Source organism: Marmota marmota, unplaced genomic scaffold (genome assembly GCF_001458135.2).
Source record: "Marmota marmota marmota unplaced genomic scaffold, marMar, whole genome shotgun sequence".
NCBI classification, from domain to species: Eukaryota; Metazoa; Chordata; class Mammalia; order Rodentia; family Sciuridae; genus Marmota; species Marmota marmota.
In genome coordinates, this window is record NW_026000221.1 from 23,935,929 (window position 1) to 23,956,531 (window position 20,603).

The window sequence follows — 20,603 nt, forward strand, 5'->3', positions numbered from 1 at the left end:
GTGACCATAAGTCCTTAGGGCAGAAAACAAGCTCTGGCCCAAATGCCAAGTCACTAAGGCTAATGTTCATGGCTGCACTGATATCACATGAGCAGGGAGCCGGGAAAAAGCCGCTGCTTGGAGCACAGGAAATGCAGACTTGAGGCCACATGGCCCTCCCCACCTACCCCTGTTTTTCTTCTTCTCCCCTTCCAGAAAGGGCAGGGAACCAGGAATGACCACAGGGATGAGACCATGTCTGTTTGTTCTGGTTGCAACCTACACCCAGGGCAGTCTCATCCTCAAGTGTCCCTGAATCAGCCTGTACACAAAGCATCCTTCCTCCCTTGGGCTGCGACAAGAACCTGGGTGCTGGCTTGGGGCTTAACCACTAAAGGACGGCATATTGGTGATCTCTCCTCCTTCCAACTTCAAGGTTCCACCCCTGGAAAGTTAGATAAATGATCAGTACTTACTTCCAATAGCAGCGATCTATACTTCATCCAATTTCAAGGTTAGGGAAAAAATAAAAAGCATCTTTTTCATAATTAAGAAAAATACAGAATATAGATAATTTATTATTATTATTTTATTATTATTATTATTGGCACAGGGGATTGAACTCAGGGGCACTTGACCACTGAGCCACATCTCCAGCCCTATTTTGTATTTTATTTGGAGACAGGGTCTCACTGAGTTGCTTAGCCTCTCACCATTGCTGAAGCTGGTTTTGAACTCAAGATCCTCCTGCCTCAGCCTCCCAAGCTGTTGGAATTACAGGCGTTATATGAGAATGGGTTGAAGTTAATTAATTCTGCCAGGTGTTCAATCAGCCTGAGTGCCATGCACTCTTCTAGATGCCAGGATACGCAGTGAACAAGGTGGCAAGGTCCCTCGGCCGTATAGGACATTATTCAAATGGAGGAGACAGCATAATGTCACGAAATCTGGGATGCAGACTTTACAGTCAGTGAAAGAACAGACAAATGCCCTGCCCTCATGAAGCTTATATTCTGGGAGGAGGGACAAAAATGTAATCACAGAATCCAGTACGTATATAATGTCAGGTCTCCTTTTCATAAACTTCTAATAAAATATCGGTTCCCTTAAAGCATAGCCCATTGCTAAGTCACCTCTCAGTTTCCTACAGTGCTTCACACACAAAAGAAAGAGAGTGTGTGTGCTGGCTGCTGTGTTCTTGTCAACTGCCCTACCCCCGCCTTGAACCTTAGTTCACAGTTGAAATTGTCGTATTCTTCCTGATACTCCCCACGGCATCTAGCACAACTACTTGCACATGATAAGCAATCACAAAATAAGTCAATGCTAAACTGAACTGCACCGATTGGCCAGTTGTGGGTATAATCAGGACTGCAAGAGGCCAAACGATAAACTAGTTACCAGGGGGAAAAACCTGAATGGGGCCAGTCTTAGAACCCAACCTGCTCTGTGTAAGTAACTTATGTACCCAGCGCCTGAAGCTGACTAGTTTAGAAAAGAAAAGCCTATTCCGTACAAGTTCTAGATTCTAAATAACCAGATTCTGGAGTCTTAGCAAAAATGTCCAGAGTGACCCCTCATGGTGATGGTTGGGGTCATTGAGAATAGGAAGCTGGTACACAAGATGTTGTTTGACTTGTCCAGTGGGAAGAAATAATTAGTTGGAAGGTTTTTGTGCTGATGAAGCCCCAAATGAGAAAGATATATCTATTAAGCCATCTCGGTCTTTGGGGAATCACTTTTAACTTGGAAGTAAGTAGTTCCAAAAGCTTTTCTAAGCAACTGTCATAAATATTTTAAAATTGTTTAAACCATTTTAAGGCTGCTTGAACCTATACAAAGTTGTCTACTATGGGAATACAGTTAAGTCCTGGTGGAGCCTAAAAGCTGGGGAGCTATAAATGGACAATTTCTACTTAGGTCACATTCCTTTCCAGAGTACAATGTTCTAAGATACTGTAATGAAAGAAATGTAAGAGAATACTAGAAGAAATAAGTAAATCTCTAGAGACAAATAATCTGGGCTTCATGAAAAAGCATAAGGGGCCAGATCTACTCATGGCCATGGCGAAATGGGTGTTGCCAGAAATTAATGAAGTTAGCCGCAAGTTAATGACAGCTCTGTCTGAAAGCCTGCCCCTTAAACAAGTCAAACATCTGTACAGGTTCCTTAGCTCTTTACCACTAATAAGAGGGGTAAGAAAGTAGGCCATGTTTAAATATATCCTACTAAAAAACTAATGGTCTTCAATGAGAACATGAAAGGATGCTCTATATGGTTAGTCATTAAGGGAAATGGAAATCAAAACTATGATGAGGTACCACTAGGATGTCCATAATAATAAGAAAAATGAAAATAGCAGGTGTGCATGAGGACATGGGAAAACAGGAACCAGGAACCTTTGTGCATGTTGGTGGGGATGTGCCACCAACAGTAGCCAATGTGTAGACAATGTGGCAAACAGTCTGGCAGTTCCTCAAAAGGTAGAAGCAGAGTTACCACCTGACGTAGCAATTCCACTCCTAGACAGATACTTGCTATGGTTTAGGTGTGGCTTGTCCCTCAAGGGTTCATGTGTTGGAAGTTTGATGCCCAGTGTGGTGATACTGTGAGATGGTGGGACCTTTAAGAGGTGGAGCTTAATGGGAGGCTGTTGGGTCCCTGGGGGTGCTGCCTCAGGAAGGATTAAGGTGGTTCTCATGGAATCCTGAGTTAGTTCTCTCTCAAGACTTGTTATAAAAGAGTAAGCCTGACCCTTACTGCCTTTCAGTTTCCTGTCTTGATATGTGATTCCTCCCTCTTGTGTGTGCTCCCCATACTGGAAAGCTATTTACCATGAAGCCTTCACGAAAGCCAATCTGATGCAGCACCATGTCCTTGAACTTCCAGATCTGTGAGCTAAATAAAATTCTCTTGTTTATAAAGTATCCAACCTCTGGTATTTCATTATAATAATAGAAAACAGACTAATATGATACCCAAGAGAACTGAAAACTTGTCATTCAAAAATCTGTACATGAATATTCGTAAGAGCATTATTTATAATAGCTCTAAAGTGGAAACAACCCAAATATCCATCAACTGATGACTGGAGAAATCAAATGTGGTAACATTCATAAAACAGAATATTATTCAGCAGTAAAAAGGAATAAAATATTTACATGCTATGACATGTATGAATCCTGGCTCATTATGCTAAGTGAAAAATGTCAGATACAAAAGGCCACATTGTATATGATTCTATTTATTAAAAAATGATCAGAATAGGCAAATCTATAGAGACAGAAAGTATATTAATGTTTGCCAAGAACTATGCGGATTAGGGAATATTGAGAGTAGGTGTTCACAGATATGGGGTTTCATTTTAGGGTAATTTAAATACTCTGAAATTAGATAGTGGTAATGGTTGCACAATCTTGTACAGACACTGAAAAAAGCAATCATACACTTTAATATAATACATTTTATATGAAATTTTATGGTACATGAATTATATCTCAATTTTTTATATATCCGTAATGGCCTGATCTTTGACTTATTTTTTTCTTTTTTTGTATCTGTACCTTTCTGTAGCAAAATTTTAGAGGCACTCCTTTATAGTTAAAAAGCACAGTTACTTCTCAGAGTGCTCCCCATCTCTCTGCATTACCCTTCACCCAATTTTCTATTCACTGCAAACACCCACACACATATACCAAAGCAAAACCTAGGATGAAAAATGTTAACTTCGGGTAACATTTAGAAGCATTTTCATTTCTATATTTAATATAATTAGTCTGGAGCGGGGGCTTATATTATGTAGACAATATACCTCAGTGTCAAGGGTTTTCAATACCACAATGATCCGAGCCTGCTGAGAATCCCCAATTAAATACTTTCCTGAAAGGCTGTGAGCAACTCACAGTCTGTTGTGGTGACGATGGCTCCATCAGTTTCCTTTCCGCGGCCTTCACCACCTCTTTCTAGCAACTTGGGACATTCTCATCCCCAGATAATCCTTAAACTGGCTGCTCGGCACTCTATAGCATGCACAGCATTCATGAAGTATTTTGTATACAGAATATACAAAAAATACTTACTGAATAAAACCATCCTCATTTCAGAAAGTAGAGTCATGGCTTGTGCCAAGTGTCTCTGCAGGAAAGCAGAGTTTCCTGGTCTCCAGCGTCACTGATCTGAAACCAGGACACACCATGCTCATGGGAAACTGGGGGGAGTTTAAAGGAGATTGCCATTATCAATTGACAGTAAGTAGACATACAGCTTTTAGTGACCTAGCCACTGTTGGCACTAATTATCATCACTGTGATGTTCCTCTGAAAGAGGAATCAAGAAAGGAACAAACAATCTACTCAATGAACATTATGCACTTTCTTCTTGTTTTTACAGAAAAAACTGCCAACTCAGAGTAGGAATAAAACAGTGTCCTCCAGCCAGACCTAGATCCAATATTGAAACACGTACAACAGTCAGACAAAGATATGGGCCCAGATTTTTTTTTTTTTTTTTTGTAAAGCATTCTCTCTAACTTGATTAACCTACACCATTGAAACTGAGCAAGCGGGCAGAAATGGAACGCCTGATTCTCATTCTGACATGTTCAAGGCAAAGGAGGCCCTTTTTTTCCCCCCTGAAGCTGACCACGAATAATTATTTCATGATAAACAATGGCCTCCAAATTTCCAGCAGTCTAGGCAAGAGGTTGGGGATGGGTATAAAATAAACAAAGGCACTGATTTTTATATTTTATTTAGAAAAACAACTCGGGCATGGACACTGAACTGTACCTTTTCTTTGGTGCACCTTTCAAATGATAATTCCTTCCACTGTCACCATTAAATCTTAATCCATTCCAGCTCCTTGCATGGGTCATTGAGTCTATATGTAGTGCTGTTATTTTAAAATGTTTCCCCTTGGTAGGGAAAGAGGGGGAGAAAAGATGTTGAGAGCCAGATGGGCCTCTTCACAGTTCATTTATCAAACCTAATACGCTGGGCTCCACCCTCCTCTGACTCACTATTGCGGTTAAACTTCCATATAATTTGGTAATCATTTTCATTATCAGAGAGTGACCCCAAAGCAGCCTATCCTGGGATACCCAGTCGTTGCAGCTGCTCTTTTTCTGCCTCCGTCTACAGTAGACCCTAAGAACCTCAGAGTTTATTAGCTGCAGACTGACCTTTGGGCTGTGGAGGTCAAGAAGGGGTCAGATCAGAGGGCTTGCCCAGTTCTTTAAAAGCTATAACAAGCTGTCCATCAGGCAGAGTGGACTGTATAAACAAAGACAAATCTTCAGAAATTCTGTACCACTTCTGTTAACACTTACCCTGCATTCACACAGTGTCTCCTGACGTTCTTTGGATCATTCAACTCTGGGGAAGTGAATAGACAGCCCTAATAAGCCTATTTGGAGAGGGCTGTTTATGGGATTACCGAGTTTGGGGAAGGAAACCCACAGCACTCAGATGTGCCTCTAGAATCGCAGGGTTGTGTGACACTGTGACAAACTCGGTTACCCCGAGTCATGCAGAATTGACACTTTCCTCAAGAAGCTCAATTACAGGCAACATATGCTTTCAGTTTAAAAGACTGCAGCGAGTCTCAAACAATGGCTGGGCTCCTGGCCTGAGAAAGATACAAATATTTGGGGACTGAGTTACAAGTTGCCTTGAAAATATTCTGCCTGATCTGGTGATCATAAATGAACCTGCCGCCGAGAAGGTTTATTACAATAGACTTACGCTCAAGTTATTGCCAGCTGCAGAGTCTCGGCTGACCTAAATTTCTTGAAACTGTACAGTTCATAATGCATTCTCCAATGTGCAATATAAGATAATTAGAGTCATCTGTATGTAACTTTCAGAGGAAAAAATTTCTATTATCTAATCTAACTGATCCCCTGATAGCTTTGATGAAAGTAAAATGCTGTAACCTATTGCCTGGCCTTTGGTGAGTGCTAATTATTTTCTGTCAAGGCACATTTTTCCTCATGTAATTCCAAAGTACACAATAGGCCAATCTCTGAAACCCAGGCGGCTGGGTAGGCCCTGCCGTGGATGTTTTATAACTTTCACCACACGTTGGATGGCTACTCCAGGCAATGCCTCACTCCAGACGGCCAGGGGACGCTTTGATGAGGGGAAGAGAGGGATATGGTGACTGTCTGTTTACACAGATCATATGGATGAGTCTTTGAGATAGGGCACCAGGATGGGAAACATCACATGGGGGTGAAGAAGAGCTGGGGGAAGACTGCGGTTATTCAATACTCTGAGGACACTTGGCCTTCGGCACACTGGAGACATCACCCTCTTGAAATTGTCTTTCAGGTGTTTGGTTTTAAGGGTGCCTGCAGAGTGTCAGCGGCTAAGCTCTCTCCCTCCTCCGCCCCTGCCACAAAGGACTTAAGAATTTTTGTTTCAGATGCTAGACTACATCAACTTCAACACTGGCTCCAGCTCCTGATTAAACTGTTAGCAGTAAGGGCCAGAAATGCTGAAAACAGACTCCTTTTCAAACAGGCCATTTTGGCCATGTTGTCTGAGGATTTGGTGTGTTAGGAAATTATTGTTAACAAACCAAATGCACTCAACACAGGATGGCCATGCTCAATATCTGCTCTTTCTGGACTGCGCTGTCTTTGGGAGAAAGGGTGTGGGAAAGAGATTACAGGGGAATTCTTTCTTCCTCCTTTTCCTATTTAATAAGAATCACCAGGAGGAAGATCGGATACATCGAACAGGAGGATGCCTCTTTCATGTCGCCATGCTGATGCCCTATTACTGAACAAAACGCAAGGACCTGAACGAATATAACACTTAGATAGTCCTACAAAAAGAGTCTAAAATTATGGAAAGTTAAATTGGAATTATTCAGACATTATTATAGTTGAAACTGCTTGTCATTTGCTGTAGCCACACAAGAAAAAGGGGGAATATTATTATGAGTTTTTAAATTATTATTTGCATGCAAGTCTGAATCTAGAGATAATACACATATTTGAAAAAAAAAAAGTAGCTTTCTGATATCCAATCCGAATCAATAGTTCATACTGTCTCCTTTCTTGGAAAATGCTCATCTCTTCAGCCTTGTTCAGACAAATCTATTTTTATGATAATTATTACTAGTGAAGCTATCAATTATTATAAACGCTGTTATATGAAGTCACTTGGAGAATATGACGGCCATCAATAAATGTTCTTGACTTGAGGCACACAGAATTTTTATGTATCAAATAAGATTCTGAGACAAAATACAGTACAATCTTTCCAATTCCTCTCCCTCTTGCTTACAAATGGATGATGATTCTTTAATTTTTACAAACCATGGATGTAAAGGAGAGCTCTCACACTTGGAGGTACTAGTTCCAACCTTCCATGTATCAATTATCTTTTCAAAACGGAGCAGGGTAACATGCTATTCATGATGCAAGCACACTAATTCTGTAAAAAAGTGATGATTCGTAGAAACTTTCCACCAGTAACAGCTTTCTAACCACAGGCAACTCCATGTAGAAAGAAAGTAGGTTGGAGCAAAAAGTAATTCCTATCTTGGTCGATTCTAAAAATGGGGTAGAAAAAATAGACTACTTTCGAATAATCTGCTCTGCATCCAGTGACAGAAGAGCACTATGTGGATTTCCCAGACATCTGCCTGACTGAATAGCAATGCAGGCCTTCTAGACTGCTGAGTAAAGAAGAGCTTTTCAGCTTCGGGTACTTACATTACATTATGCTCAAGATGCAAACATGTATGCTAAACGTTACCCAGGGAGAAATCACATGCACATACAGACAGTGTCATGGATCATTACAATTAACGTAGGTTAGCCTAGGCAGGAGAACTAACTTTAGCTGCAAACGTCTTAAACTTGCTTATTTTTCACGGCCTCTCAAATGAGAGGGACGAGACCAGTGGTAAGGAAAGGCTTAGCCAAATATAGCTCTTGTTTGTCAGGGACAACAAATCCCATTTCATGACAAAACTAACCTGGCATGCCACTCCCTCCTCAGGTTCTGGCGTGTGGTGAGCGGGGCAAGGATGGCCGTCAGGATCTCATTCCTTTGTTCGACGGGGAGCCCCTCTCTTTTAACTTCCCGAAGCACAGCATTTGTCTAGAAGAAAAGATCAAAAAAAAAGAGAGAAAGAAAAAGTGAAAAATTAATAATAAAAAAAAGCCCATAAGCAAATAAGGACAGTAAATCAATGGCTTTTTTATTACAGTTCCCCTGCTAACAAATCAATACGGTAAATGATGGCCAAAAATGGCCGGCATATATTTTGTATTTAATCAATGTACATGGCACATAGGTAAACTCCAAAGCTCCATTGCCTTAAGTAACACATCAAGACACTATGCCTTCTCACTCTAATTTTCTCAGCAACCAACGATTTTTTTTCCCCTGGGAATTGCCTACCATGAGCTACTATTAGAAATGATTTTCACGTACACTTCGCTGTGAGTTGTTTGTTTTGCCTTTTTTTTTAAAAAAAAAGAGCAGTCTCTGACTTTCACACTCTGATTCCTGCCGCCCAGCTGAGGCTTTCTGCACTGCCTCGTATTTGAATCATTACTTTCAATTTCTACCCATGCCAATGATTTTGGGGGGTAGGGGTGGGAGGAGGGGTTCCATTCATTTTCTTTGCTTGCTGCAAATTCAGATCTTGCAAAGAAAGAAACAAGCACAAAAATCACAAAGACTAGTATATCTCAACACACATCTTTAGATTTTTCTATATATTATTTTTAATTTAAAGTCAGTGTGGCTTCTTTGGAGATTTTACAACCAAGGCAATGGCTAAAAGGAATGGAACTGTCACTTTCTGGGCTCTGGGCCCTTAATACCATATACTCCTTATCTAATTGACGCAGTGTAGCTGATGACTTTCTTGCACTCATAATTGATTCTTACCGTAACATGAAAAAGGACTCCTCTATGGTGTCTTACAATGTGTATCTAATATCTTCATGACCACCTAGAGAGTGGTGTGGTGAATATTTGTTGTTTCTGTTCCCTACATCCATACCTGGTCCCCTGGCAATAGCACCCAGATTACCTCTTGGGAGAGTCTTTTCCCTTGGTGTTTGTAGTCTTGGATTCTCTTATCCTGGATTTTAGACCCATGAGAAGAATGACAAAGACAGAGGAACAATTGGCGGCTATTCATCTATTTCTTTAGTTGCTGTCCCCCCATGGTCCTTGAGGTACCCCTGGTTTCTTGAACCTTCTAAGTCCAGATCATTCTCTTTCCTTTGTTAGGTTGAGTTTTCAATATCATTTAATAAAGTCTCATTTAGTTTCAATTTACCAGAAATTGATTTTATTGCTTAGAATGAAACCCTAAATGACACAAACAGATAAGGTAGGAAATGGTATCTTCATGGTGACGGATCCAAGATTAACCTGACTAGCACCAGCTGGGAAAAAGATGCTGACCTCTGCCTCTTGGTCCAGTATTGCATTGACTAGACTGTGCAGATGGACCCAGCTAGACATGCAGTCAGCTCCCCCCACAGCAACGGTGTCAGGCTCCAGCCAGAGAGAAATGCTCCCCTTCTCCAGGCAATTCCAATACCTGAAACTCTGAATCCAAGGGCTGCAAATTCAGAAACCCACTAGGGCCAGGCAGATAACATGAATGGGCTCAGCAAAGGTTACCCAGAGAGAGCACGTGATCTGTCCATAATGGCAGCTACTCTACAGTGCCTGCCACTCCCCCATTCAGAAAAGCTGGCTTAGGAGTGCCAGGTTCATGAAGTTTCAAAATAAATAAGAAATTAATGGGGGTAGGGGTTAAATACAAAAACTCCTGATCTTGTAAATGCTATAAACTGATGTCTAAAAAAATGTTTTTAAATACCACGTGGCGTCAAACAAGATACACCAATGGGCTGGACAGAGCGTAGGCAATTGCCAATTTGTGACCTCTGATCTAAAGCTGTCTAATTTCAGAGGGCTCTGGTTATCAATGAGGATTCTAACCACAGCACTTCTCCTTGCCTGTGACACCTTATTTCACGCAGTTAAAGTTGGAAGGAGCATCAAAAAGCCATACAGTGCATTGCTATATCTTGCATACATGTTATTTTACCAAAATATAAAAAATGTATAAAATAGAATTTCCATACACATCCAGATGGCTCCAAAACCTTGATGGGAATGGAATGAGTTTCCTCTCTGCATCTGTTAGAGTGTTTTTTAAGGTCATTTAGCACTTCCATGCCTTTCACGTCACTTAAATTTTATCCACGGACCCTGAACAGCCCCCCATGAGGAAGGGGAGGAAGGATTTAAGAAAGTGAAGTTTCACAGGGCAGAGGACATGGTCTGTGCAGTTCACCACTGTATTTCTATTCTCTTTCTAACAAATTTTAATGAGCATTTGTCAAATCTATACATAAAGAAGGAACCTGAAAAATAAGTATTGCAAAAACAAAGAACCAGGGAAGGCCTTCTAAGAAATCCCTATTACATAAATAATAAATTCATAAAATAGATAAATTAAAAGAGAGTTGGGTGCTTTACCAAGGGGCTCTTCATCTCGCTAAAGGATCTGTGTCAAGGTCTTTTTAAAAACACAGATCTCCTAGTTCAGAGTTTCCCATTCTAGCACGCCCTCATGATTCTTGCCAGACATTTGCACAAGCTAAATAATTTCTAATGTTTGTCTTTAAAATGACCTAATTTTGTATTCATTAGTACATTACAGTTATATATAATAATAGGACTCATGTGACATGATCATGAATGCATAGAACACAGCTGGCTCATTCTGAATCACCAAGACTTCTCCTTCCCCTCTCCTCTTTCCTCCCTGCTGATCCCCTTTATCTACTACTGGTCTTCCTTCTATTGATTTATCATTGTTTAAATTGGTGCCTTATAGTTATACATAAAAGTGGAATTCATTGTGATGTACTCATATATGCCTATGGCCTAATTTGGTCAATTTCATTCTGCAGTTGCTCCCCTTACCCACCCTTCCACCCCTTGACCCCCTTCCTCAATTCCACACAATGGACCCATTTTTAAAACATAAAATAAATTCACTCAAAAGAAAAATGGAAAAAAACAGGGGTGCTTGTCATAAATAAGAAAACAATCATAAAAGTAAGTATATTAAAAAAAAACCAAGCCATATGTTTATCTTATTCTAGATATTACCACTTGCTAAAGGCTCTCAGACTGCAGCAGGCCCCTCCTTTGTAAAAGAAGATATTGACAAGGGCTGGAGAATATGAAAGATGTATTGGATTTAAATGAAGACTGCCCTCATATGCACTGGATGCATGGAAACGAGGCCGGGAGGGATTCACTTTCTCACCATGTGTCCTTACTACATGCAGAGTCCCCAAGTGTCAAGTGGCATCACCTGGGTAGTACCTGTGGTCCACATCCCACACTCTAGATGCAATGCCCTATGCAGTGGTTCCTAACCACCTTGTAGATAAATGTAGTACCCTGCAAGTGCAGTCTTACATGGAACTCCAATGCACACAGAAAGTGAAACTGTAGCAGTTCTCCTTGTTTCTGCTATGGAGGCCCTCCAGCCCTCTCTTTCTCTTGGGGCATCTCCTCAAAACCTCAAAGCATTGTGAAACACAATTTGCCAAGCCCAATTCAAAAAGTACTTGATTTTTTAGAAGTTTATACATGGCTGGTGGGAATGCACATTATTGTGATCCTGAAAGCCGTCTGATAGCTACTTATAAAATTAAACATACACTTAACATCAGACCCAGAAATTCCATTTTTACGAATTTATCTAAAAAAAAAATTATGTTCACACAAAAACATGCATACAAATGTTTACAGAAGCTTTGTTCATAATCACCAAAAGCTGGAAGCAACATAAATGTTCTTCAAGTGTCAATGGGTAAAATACACTGTGGTACATCCAAAAAATGGAATACTACTCAGCCCCCCCAAAAAGGTAAGAGTAACTGATACATGCCACCACTTGGATAAATCTTAAAGGCACTATGCTAGAAAAAAAGGTTAAATGTTGTATGACATTCTAGGAAAGGCAATACTACAGGGACAGAGGACATATTTTACATCCTAATTGTAGTGGGGTTAAATGAGTGTGTACATATGTTAAAACTTGTGGAACTGTATGCCGAGAGAGAGAGAGAGAGAGAGAGAGAGAGAGAGAGAGAGAGAGAGAGAAAGAGAGAGAGAGAAAGGGGCCAGTTTTATTGTGCAAAAATTTTATAAAATTCAATTAAAAATTTCATTTCTACTACATTTTTAACAAGAAAGAATGCAGAGAACAAGTTTACAAGTAAACACATCTAATGAATAAGCAGTAAAAATACAGAGAAATATGGATGATAAAAATAAATTCCATTACAAAAATTTAGTTTCAACATTAGAATACAAAAAGTGAATTTAGATTCATCATTCAGACCCTAAAATGCAGTATGTCACAAAATTTAGGGTGAAAAGAAGTCAATGCACAAAAGGAAATTCTAGAATGTCAAAAGAGCATTCTTCTGACATGGCAATTAATGGTGATATTTTTCTCTTCATACTGTGTCAGCTCCTCAAGGGTCGACTTTCCCCAGGGAAATGTTAATAGGCCATTTTCCCCATTAGTAGTAACACAGAACTGTCTTCAGATAAGCACCAATTTTCGAACAGTCCCCTAATACCAGTCTCCCCTCAAAATAGAAGAACAAGCCACAAATAGGGAACATGCCAGGGAGGAGAAATTTCATTTCAATAATGATTCTTTTTCAATAGAAATTATGGAAATGTTGCCAGATCATAAAAGGCTAGGCATATCCCTAAGAGTGCTGGGTGTTCAAATCTCACTTGTTTCCTTGCCGAGGCTCATCTCCACATCTGCAAACAGACAGGAAGAGCAGGTTGTGGTGGGGATGAGCTGCCAGGTGCATACGCCACTCTGCTCACTATTGCTTAGTTTCCTCTTAAACGTAGCTAATCTACCTTGCGTGAGGTTGCTTAACAGAAGAATTCCTGAAAGTACTTATTACTTTAAGTGAAAAACATAAAGCAGACATCAGCAACTATTAACAATCACAGCCCAAAAAAACTTCCACCTGCACCAAGAACCAGAGGCAGAATCTTTTGCATATCCCAGAAGTGGCACATCACCTTGAGGATGGGTTTTATTCTTGGAATAGGAATCAGTCCTGATTTTATTTGACCTCTCTTCATTAATGGACATCTCTCTCTGCTAGGCCACGGCCCAACACGGAGCCTGTCCTTTTTAGTCTCCTAGGTGGGGTCCTTCTTCTGCGACTCTCAACTGTTGTTATGCCAAGGTTATAACCTTCCTTCTCCTCTCGTCTCCTCTGCTTGCTCTCTATGAGGGTGATCTCTCACCCATGGCTTTAAGGGTCCCTGTAAACTAATGACATCCACGCTTCTACCCTCCAGCAGACCTTGCCACTGAGCTCTGACTCCCTACTGCCACTTACACTGGCTGCCCCTGCTTAAATAGGCCGTTGCAGACATGACACCTCAGCCTTAACTTGCCCACACTGGACTGGTTACCTTTGCTCCCCAGACTCTTCCCTCTCTATCTACCCAGTCCTTTGCCTGGTTTCCCAGAGTGGTAACTGGCACCATTATTCATGTGACAACCCAACTAGAACCGCAGGAATCATTCAAGTCACCTCTCCTTCCCTCCCTCAATAAGCCCCTAGATCGTACCACTCTCTCCTCTACATGACTCAAACTTCATGCCTCACTGAAGCATGCAATGGCCTCCCAACTCGTTTCTCACCCCTTTCGTGAATTTCCTTGCTTCAGGTGTAACCTTTTAGAAGTCCAAGTCTGAACATGCTACCTCCCTTCCGCTAATTCTGTCTTACCGACAGCCATGCTTCTAAGCTGTCTTCATGAAGCCCTGGTCTTCCAAGGAGTACCTTAGGGTTACCAAGGACACAATGCAGGTGGTTTGACCTCCAAAACCCCACTTAAACCAGAACATGGGGAGTGGGGCTGTGGCTCAGTGGCAGAGCACTTGCCTAACACATGTCAGGCATTGGGTTTGATCCTCAGTGCCACATAAAAATAAATGTATAAAATAAAGGTACTGTGTCCAACTTTAAAAAAAAAAAACACACTCAAAGCACCTCTGTTTTTATATGCTTCAATTATTGGCATTTAAGAGATATGAAAGAATAATTTGGTTTTGTTGTTGTTTGTTTTTTATAGAAAGCTCAAATTCTTTAGCCTGGCATAACACAAACAAAAAAAATCAAAAAGTCTTGATACAAGTCCTGCTTACTTCTCAAATTTTATCTCCTGCCAAGAGTTATTCTTCTATTCCATAAAACACACGGCTGTTCTATACTCTACATTTATCACACCCTTGTTTAATCTACAGTTCCTACTCATTCTTCAAAAAAACATTTCCCTTGTAAAGTCTACAGTGAGCCTAATCCATGTACCAAATTAAGTAGAGCTGATCACGTGTTTTCTGCGCCTCCAAGCATCTCATACACCACCTGGCGCTCCACTGCACTAAGGTACTCATCCAGATGTCTGCTCCTCTGGACTGTGAGCCCTCCTAGAACGGACGGGGTCCATGACCATTCCAAGGCACCTAGTATGGCCACATGCCATCAAAGTAGACTCCTGATGATGTTTGTGAATAAATGAAGACAAATGACATACCAGGGCAGGACTGGGGAATAAGGCAAAGGATCAAGCAAAGAATACTATTCAAGTCAAAAATATTAACTGAAATAAGCCTTGATTTGATTCAAAGTATTCCTGAAGGTAATTATAGGAAAGATGTTGTAAAAACCATTTTTATGCAAAAAAGGGGAAAGAATCAAGAAAAATAAACATGCACCTTTACTAGAAAACTACTTAAGCCAATAATCATTTGGAGAGATATTTCTAAAAAATATAGTTTTGCTATACTATGATCATATTTAATATCTTCCTAATAAGCCAAAGAAAGAAGTCTACCTTTCTCCATTTCAAATAGAGAAAACTATTTTGGGCTCTGGCAACACACAGCATACTAAGGACCCTTGAGAATTCCCCAGGGTCTTTAGTTTCTCTTGGCTCAAAATTTGATGCACAACACCAAAGCAAAAAAATCTACAACCAGAGAGTCAGAGAGACAGAAATATTGAGGTAAAGAAAAACCAAAACTCTAAGGTCCACTAAACTTTAGGCTTAAGTTTCACATTTTTCTTAAAAAAAAAAAAAATTCTCCCAATTATGAATTTAAACAGAGCAATCCAGCTAATTGTTGCTGGATATATTGGTACATTCAGTAACTTTCAGGGTTCCCCAGTTCTACAACATCATGCAGAAGTTTTTCACAGAGGGTTTTTAGAGAGGAATCACTCTGAGATCTCAAAGGAGAACTGCACGTGCACTCTTTACTAATAATTCTATTTACGTCTTTAATTCTTTGGGGTCCTCTCTGACATGGAGTAACAGCTTCTGTTAGGCCTTTAACTCCCAAACTCAGGTTTAATCTTTCTTACACATCACAGAACTTGGAGCAAATGCACAGAAACAGAATGACATTTCACAAACATGGCTAGTAGTTCCTCTGTTTAGTTTATTAAAACAAACAGACAAATAAACAAAAAAAAGAATTTTCTGCTACCATTTTTGCAATTTCAGAAGGCCTATCGATGCCAGGACCCCAGAAGTGCATACCTTTCTCACCTTCTATCTTCACCTTCACCACCAGCAAGGAAGTAATACTGTCATTATGGGAAAAAGGCCACTCCTGACACCCTTCATATACATAGCTGTCTCATGTTAAGGTTGTATTTCCCCTCTGTGCACACAAATTACAAAGATATGCTCTGACTGATAATGAGGGCTAGGGTTCAACTTGTGAAGAAACTTGGTTTAAGATGTTATCAGCTGGGAAAGCTATTTCCTCACATCAATGCTGCCACAGGCTGTCAAAACCCAACCAGGGCTCCCCTCTTCAAAAGTCCAGGAGCACTTTATTTTTTTCTTCTTTCCTTTCCCCCTCCCCTTTTTTTTCTTTCCTTTTCTTTTTCTTTTTTTTTTTTAAGAAGAAAGGCACAGAACCCACTGAGATAGCCTTAGTCCCATCAAAGAAAGGTCGATCTCAGGTCTTCCTTCATTTACTGATTGTCAGTTTAAGATGGCTCTTTTGTGAGGCCTCTGTGGCTCAATGCTGAGTGATGCCTTCACATTTTCTAAACTGGACTGGGCACCACCAAAGATTTCCAGCATGCTTGGATCCATGGCCTGCAGAACAAATAAACATCCCTTGCAACTCTTTTGCCTACGTTATCTCCCTCTCCAGGAGCAGGAGGTTTTGGGGGTGCCAATGTTTACACAGTGTTAAAACTTTCTTTCCCCTGTTTCCTGATTTTGAGAAAACACATCCTGGATGACCTCGGTGAAGAGATAACACCAAGTCACCGCTGGGTGCCTGTCTACTGGACTACTTGAGGCTGCTGTCCTCGACCCCCCTCCCTCCCCCACCCCTGGAGCCTGCTCCCAAGGAAAGCGATAAGTGGGCTGCCTTGAAAGGGAGGCTCAAAAGCAGACCTCTCTGAGAGGCTGCCGACAAAGGAGCCTTTTATTCCCACCTAAGACACACTTGGTTCTGCTCATCTCAAAGACCCACTTCAGTGAATGAATGTCTCAGCAGAGTTCACCAGATGGGGGTCCTCCAAAACATACCAGTAAGGCATATTCAGCATTTTTCCATCATGGACTAGTGCACTAGGAGAGTTAGCTGAGAGTAATCGAGAATGTCTGAGGGAAAAGAATTCAGGAGGAAAAAAATGTGTCTTTGATTAGTTTACTCATTTGTAGAGGAATGTAAGTAAATAACAGCAACTAGCTTCTAAAACTGTTGTGAAGATTAAATGAGATAATCCACATAAAGCACATAGCCCAATGATGGGCATATACGAAATACTTGATAAACGTTAGAAATTACTATTACTACCTAAAAAATTGGGAATATCACCAAAATAAAGATATTGATTGTTTAAAAAAACCTTAAACACTGCATCCATGACTTTTGAATGATAACTTAATTCTGATTTTTTTTTTGGTACGTGGTTTCTACCATGTTTTTCCTCCTACTAGTAGAGAAATCCCTGCACCTCATCCTGTATCCCTGCGAGCCAGGGAGCCACAGCAGCCTGCCAGGCACTGCAGGCAGTCTTGGGGACAGCGGTGTGGATGACCACTGGAATGTTCAGGCTGCTGGAGGGAAAGATGGTCTGCCTCCACACATTTAGCCCGGAACACCAGGGCAGTGTACACAGCCAGACCTCAGAGCTTCAACTGGCAACATTGGTGTTTCCGATGAAGGTGAAAAAATAGTCCATGTGTTTGTCAAGGAAAAGAAAAATAATAGTAAAGGAAGAAAGAAAAGGGGGGAAAAGGGTGAAGAAGGGGGAGAAAATGTGTTGTTTATAGAAGCCAGCTGCTTGGGCCATGGCGCCAGCAGCCCCTCATCCTGCTATTTTACACTGCAACCCCACTGCCCTCACTGGCACAGGTACAACAAAATGTTGACTTCAATGCTTCAGAGAGCACTCGACTGATTTTGTACATGATTAATTGCCAAAGACATGGCTGGCCATATGGAACAGAGAAAGCATCAAGTAATTCATACTTCTGTATGTGATCGCTTGGCCCCTGTTGTTTTAATGTACAGGAAAGAGCTAGTATAGCACAGCCCTGGTGTCTTGCCCCTGACAGCCCATTAAGAAATCTCAGAGCACCTAGTCGAAGTTATGCTGTTGGCTTTTCAATAGCAGCCTAATAAAACAGAAGCAAAGCTTTCCAACTAGTCTTAAATCTTTCACATACAGTACATTAACTACTGTGGCTGAAACAACGGGCTTCTTATGATAGGAAATGGGGCTTGATTTCTAGTCTCTGCATATTTACTGAGGACTCCCCCACAAACTTTTTTTTTTTAACCTTTCTGGAGTTTACAAAATCATTGTTCTTTTTTTCCCCTCTGTTTTCCAAATAGCCTAATAGATTCGTTGGTTTCAGTCGAGTTGACTCTCCATCACTGTTACGTGCAGTCTATAGAATAAAGTTGATTTGTGGAGAGGGAAAGACACCGCATCATTATTCTTACCCAGGAATCATGCTAGCTTTTAAAGCATTAGCTTCCTTTAAAAACACAAGAGAACTTCCACAATGGGGGGAAGTCTCACAAATATACTTTTGTAACCCATACTGCTTTCCTATAACTCTGGGAAATGAATCCCCTGGATGTGGGAAAGAATATAGTTATTTTCCAGTTGTTGTGCTGTTGGCTGGTGACACTTACAGGCAAGGTAAGAAGGTGTCACCTTCAGTGTAGTTCTACCCCGACTTGCAGTTCCTTAGCTTTACCTGCTTCTCAAATCCTTGCGGCTTCTAGTGACTTCTATATATACACATTTCTTCAATGTCTTCCTTTCAAGAATTTCAAATGACAGCATTAAAAATTATGACACCCTCAGAGGCTTCCTTTGTCAGCTCTGACACGTATTGATGGGGATGACTTTGTTGCTACTTTCCATTACAAAATATTTATACAGTATCTTTTGTCTGTGGATTTGGAGGTGTTGCAATTATTCTCCCAGCAGAAGACTCCATATATGGGAAATTCCACTTGGCTGCGTGTTCATCAGCAGGACTGTAATTGCCTCCTCTGCTGAAATGAACTAACAATCCATTCAGAGCTTCAGGCCAATGGGAAATTCTCTGCCTCCCTACTGCCTCTCCCTCTTTGGAATATGCTGGTGCTTTCCAGAATGAGCCACTCCACTAATATAAACAGTATCAGGAAACAGAAAGCATGAGCGAGGCTCTTGGGGAAAAAAGAAAGACAACAGCACTGAAACTGACTCAATAATAGGTCAGTGAAGACCCAACCCAAGACCTCTGCAAAGACAAGCAAAGTGTTCTCTTGGCTATTTTCTATGAAACTGTTTTTGTTTAATTATGGTATGCTCTATAAAGTATGATGATAATATAATTCCCATTTTGCAGATATGCGTCAGCGGCAAAAGTGGTAGCATGCTAATTCTGTAAATCTCTAGTTTACTGTTACTGTGACAGTAGCTCTAATGGACAATACATAATAATTTAAATTAGATATATGTATACTTGGTAAAAAGTCATATATAAAGGTATCATTCTAAAATATCACCAATGGAAATAAACCCAGCAGAGCTGTAAAACCTTCAATAAAAAATAAATTAAAAGTTTCAATCTTCAGCCGTGGTACATAGCAATACTATCTGGATCTAGAATTCTGCTGGACATACCTACATATTTCATATAATGAACTAGAATGACAGATGACTTTGCTCCAGCTGTTTTAAGCACCCCTTGTCTTATCTTTGCCTTTTCATTTTATAAATAAAAACAAGAACTCTCCCAACCCAACCAACACATACACACACACACATACACACACACGCACGCACATGCACATGCACACTTAATTTCCAGAACCACATCTCAGAATCTGCACTCATCTGTTCACTGGCTTAACTGTTAATTGAAGATGAAGCAATGGCTAACTACACCAAGCACTAAATAATTGGGCCACTGATGATGTTTGGCCTAAGAGTAGCTTAGCACCTTCCAATCCTTGGGCAAGTGAAAAGTTATCCAAGATCTCCATCAGATCAGCTCCCTCCTTCCCCCAAACATCAGTAGCACAAAGACTGAAGTGGTCTGCCGTGCACACTGGATTATATGAAGTGTAAAACATTGGGGGAGAGGGGGTGGAGGGAGGCCTCTGAAAGGGAACGGGAAAAAGAAATCACACTTGCAAGAGGATCCAGCTGACAGCTCAGTCCCTAACAAGTGAGACAAGTGAATATGTTGGGAAACATTGTGAATGCAGGAAGAGCCGGGCCTTTTGTCTGCAGCCCTACAGTGTGTCTTTAACCCAACTGCTGCCTGCATCACTGAACATATGTTTTCTACACAAGAACTGAAGCAGAAAGACTCTTTGTTATAATTCACTCCTTTGTATATATCTGCCCCCCTTCTACTCTCTGCTTCTTTCAGTAACATCCAAACCAAAGCCCAAGTAGAAATTTTAACAGCTCAGGAGAGTAAAGCCAGAAGGCCCAGCAGAGACCTTACTCTTGCACCCATGCTTAGAGAACTGGTTCTAAGTTGCAATAAGAACATGAGCTACATTTACTTAATGCTTCCGGTCTTCCAAGCCAACAAGCATTCCCTTAACATCGTCCCATTTAATCCAGGCAACATCATGTAAGAGACATCTTGATTTTGAAATGAGGAAAATGAGGCACAGAAAATAAATTCCACCCCGAAGCTACAAGGCAAGAGTTTGGTTTTCGAGATGTACACTTGGAAGTACCTATGGAATTTGCAACAGACAGGGGTTTGGAGCTTGAGAGAAATGTATTCCTAGAAATTAAAGATTTGGGGGAATATTACATGTGCACATGGGATTCTGCACTTTTAACATCAATTCATCTGAGCTGGAATCTAGACTGTACAGAATGTAAACATAAGCAAAGCTGATGAGTGGGTTTCTCAGCTCTTGGCTGTAATGAAGAAAAGGTTGTGTTTGGTGAGTCAGGAGTCCCCCTTATCTTTGAGGATAAGGTTCTGGATGGCCAACTGACTTA

The 20,603-nt window shown here is 40.8% G+C and overlaps 1 protein-coding gene across 2 annotated transcripts in view; it reads right to left on the reverse strand.

The window, feature by feature from the left end:
- Nucleotides 1-20,603, reverse strand: part of Fto (FTO alpha-ketoglutarate dependent dioxygenase) — a 371,520-nt gene that overhangs the window by 145,766 nt on the left and 205,151 nt on the right. For both annotated transcript variants that reach the window (XM_015488487.2, XM_048792184.1), the window contains exon 8: nucleotides 7,970-8,094. In XM_015488487.2, coding sequence (XP_015343973.1) covers nucleotides 7,970-8,094 — 125 coding nt within the window. The remainder of the gene's footprint in view (nucleotides 1-7,969; nucleotides 8,095-20,603) is intronic.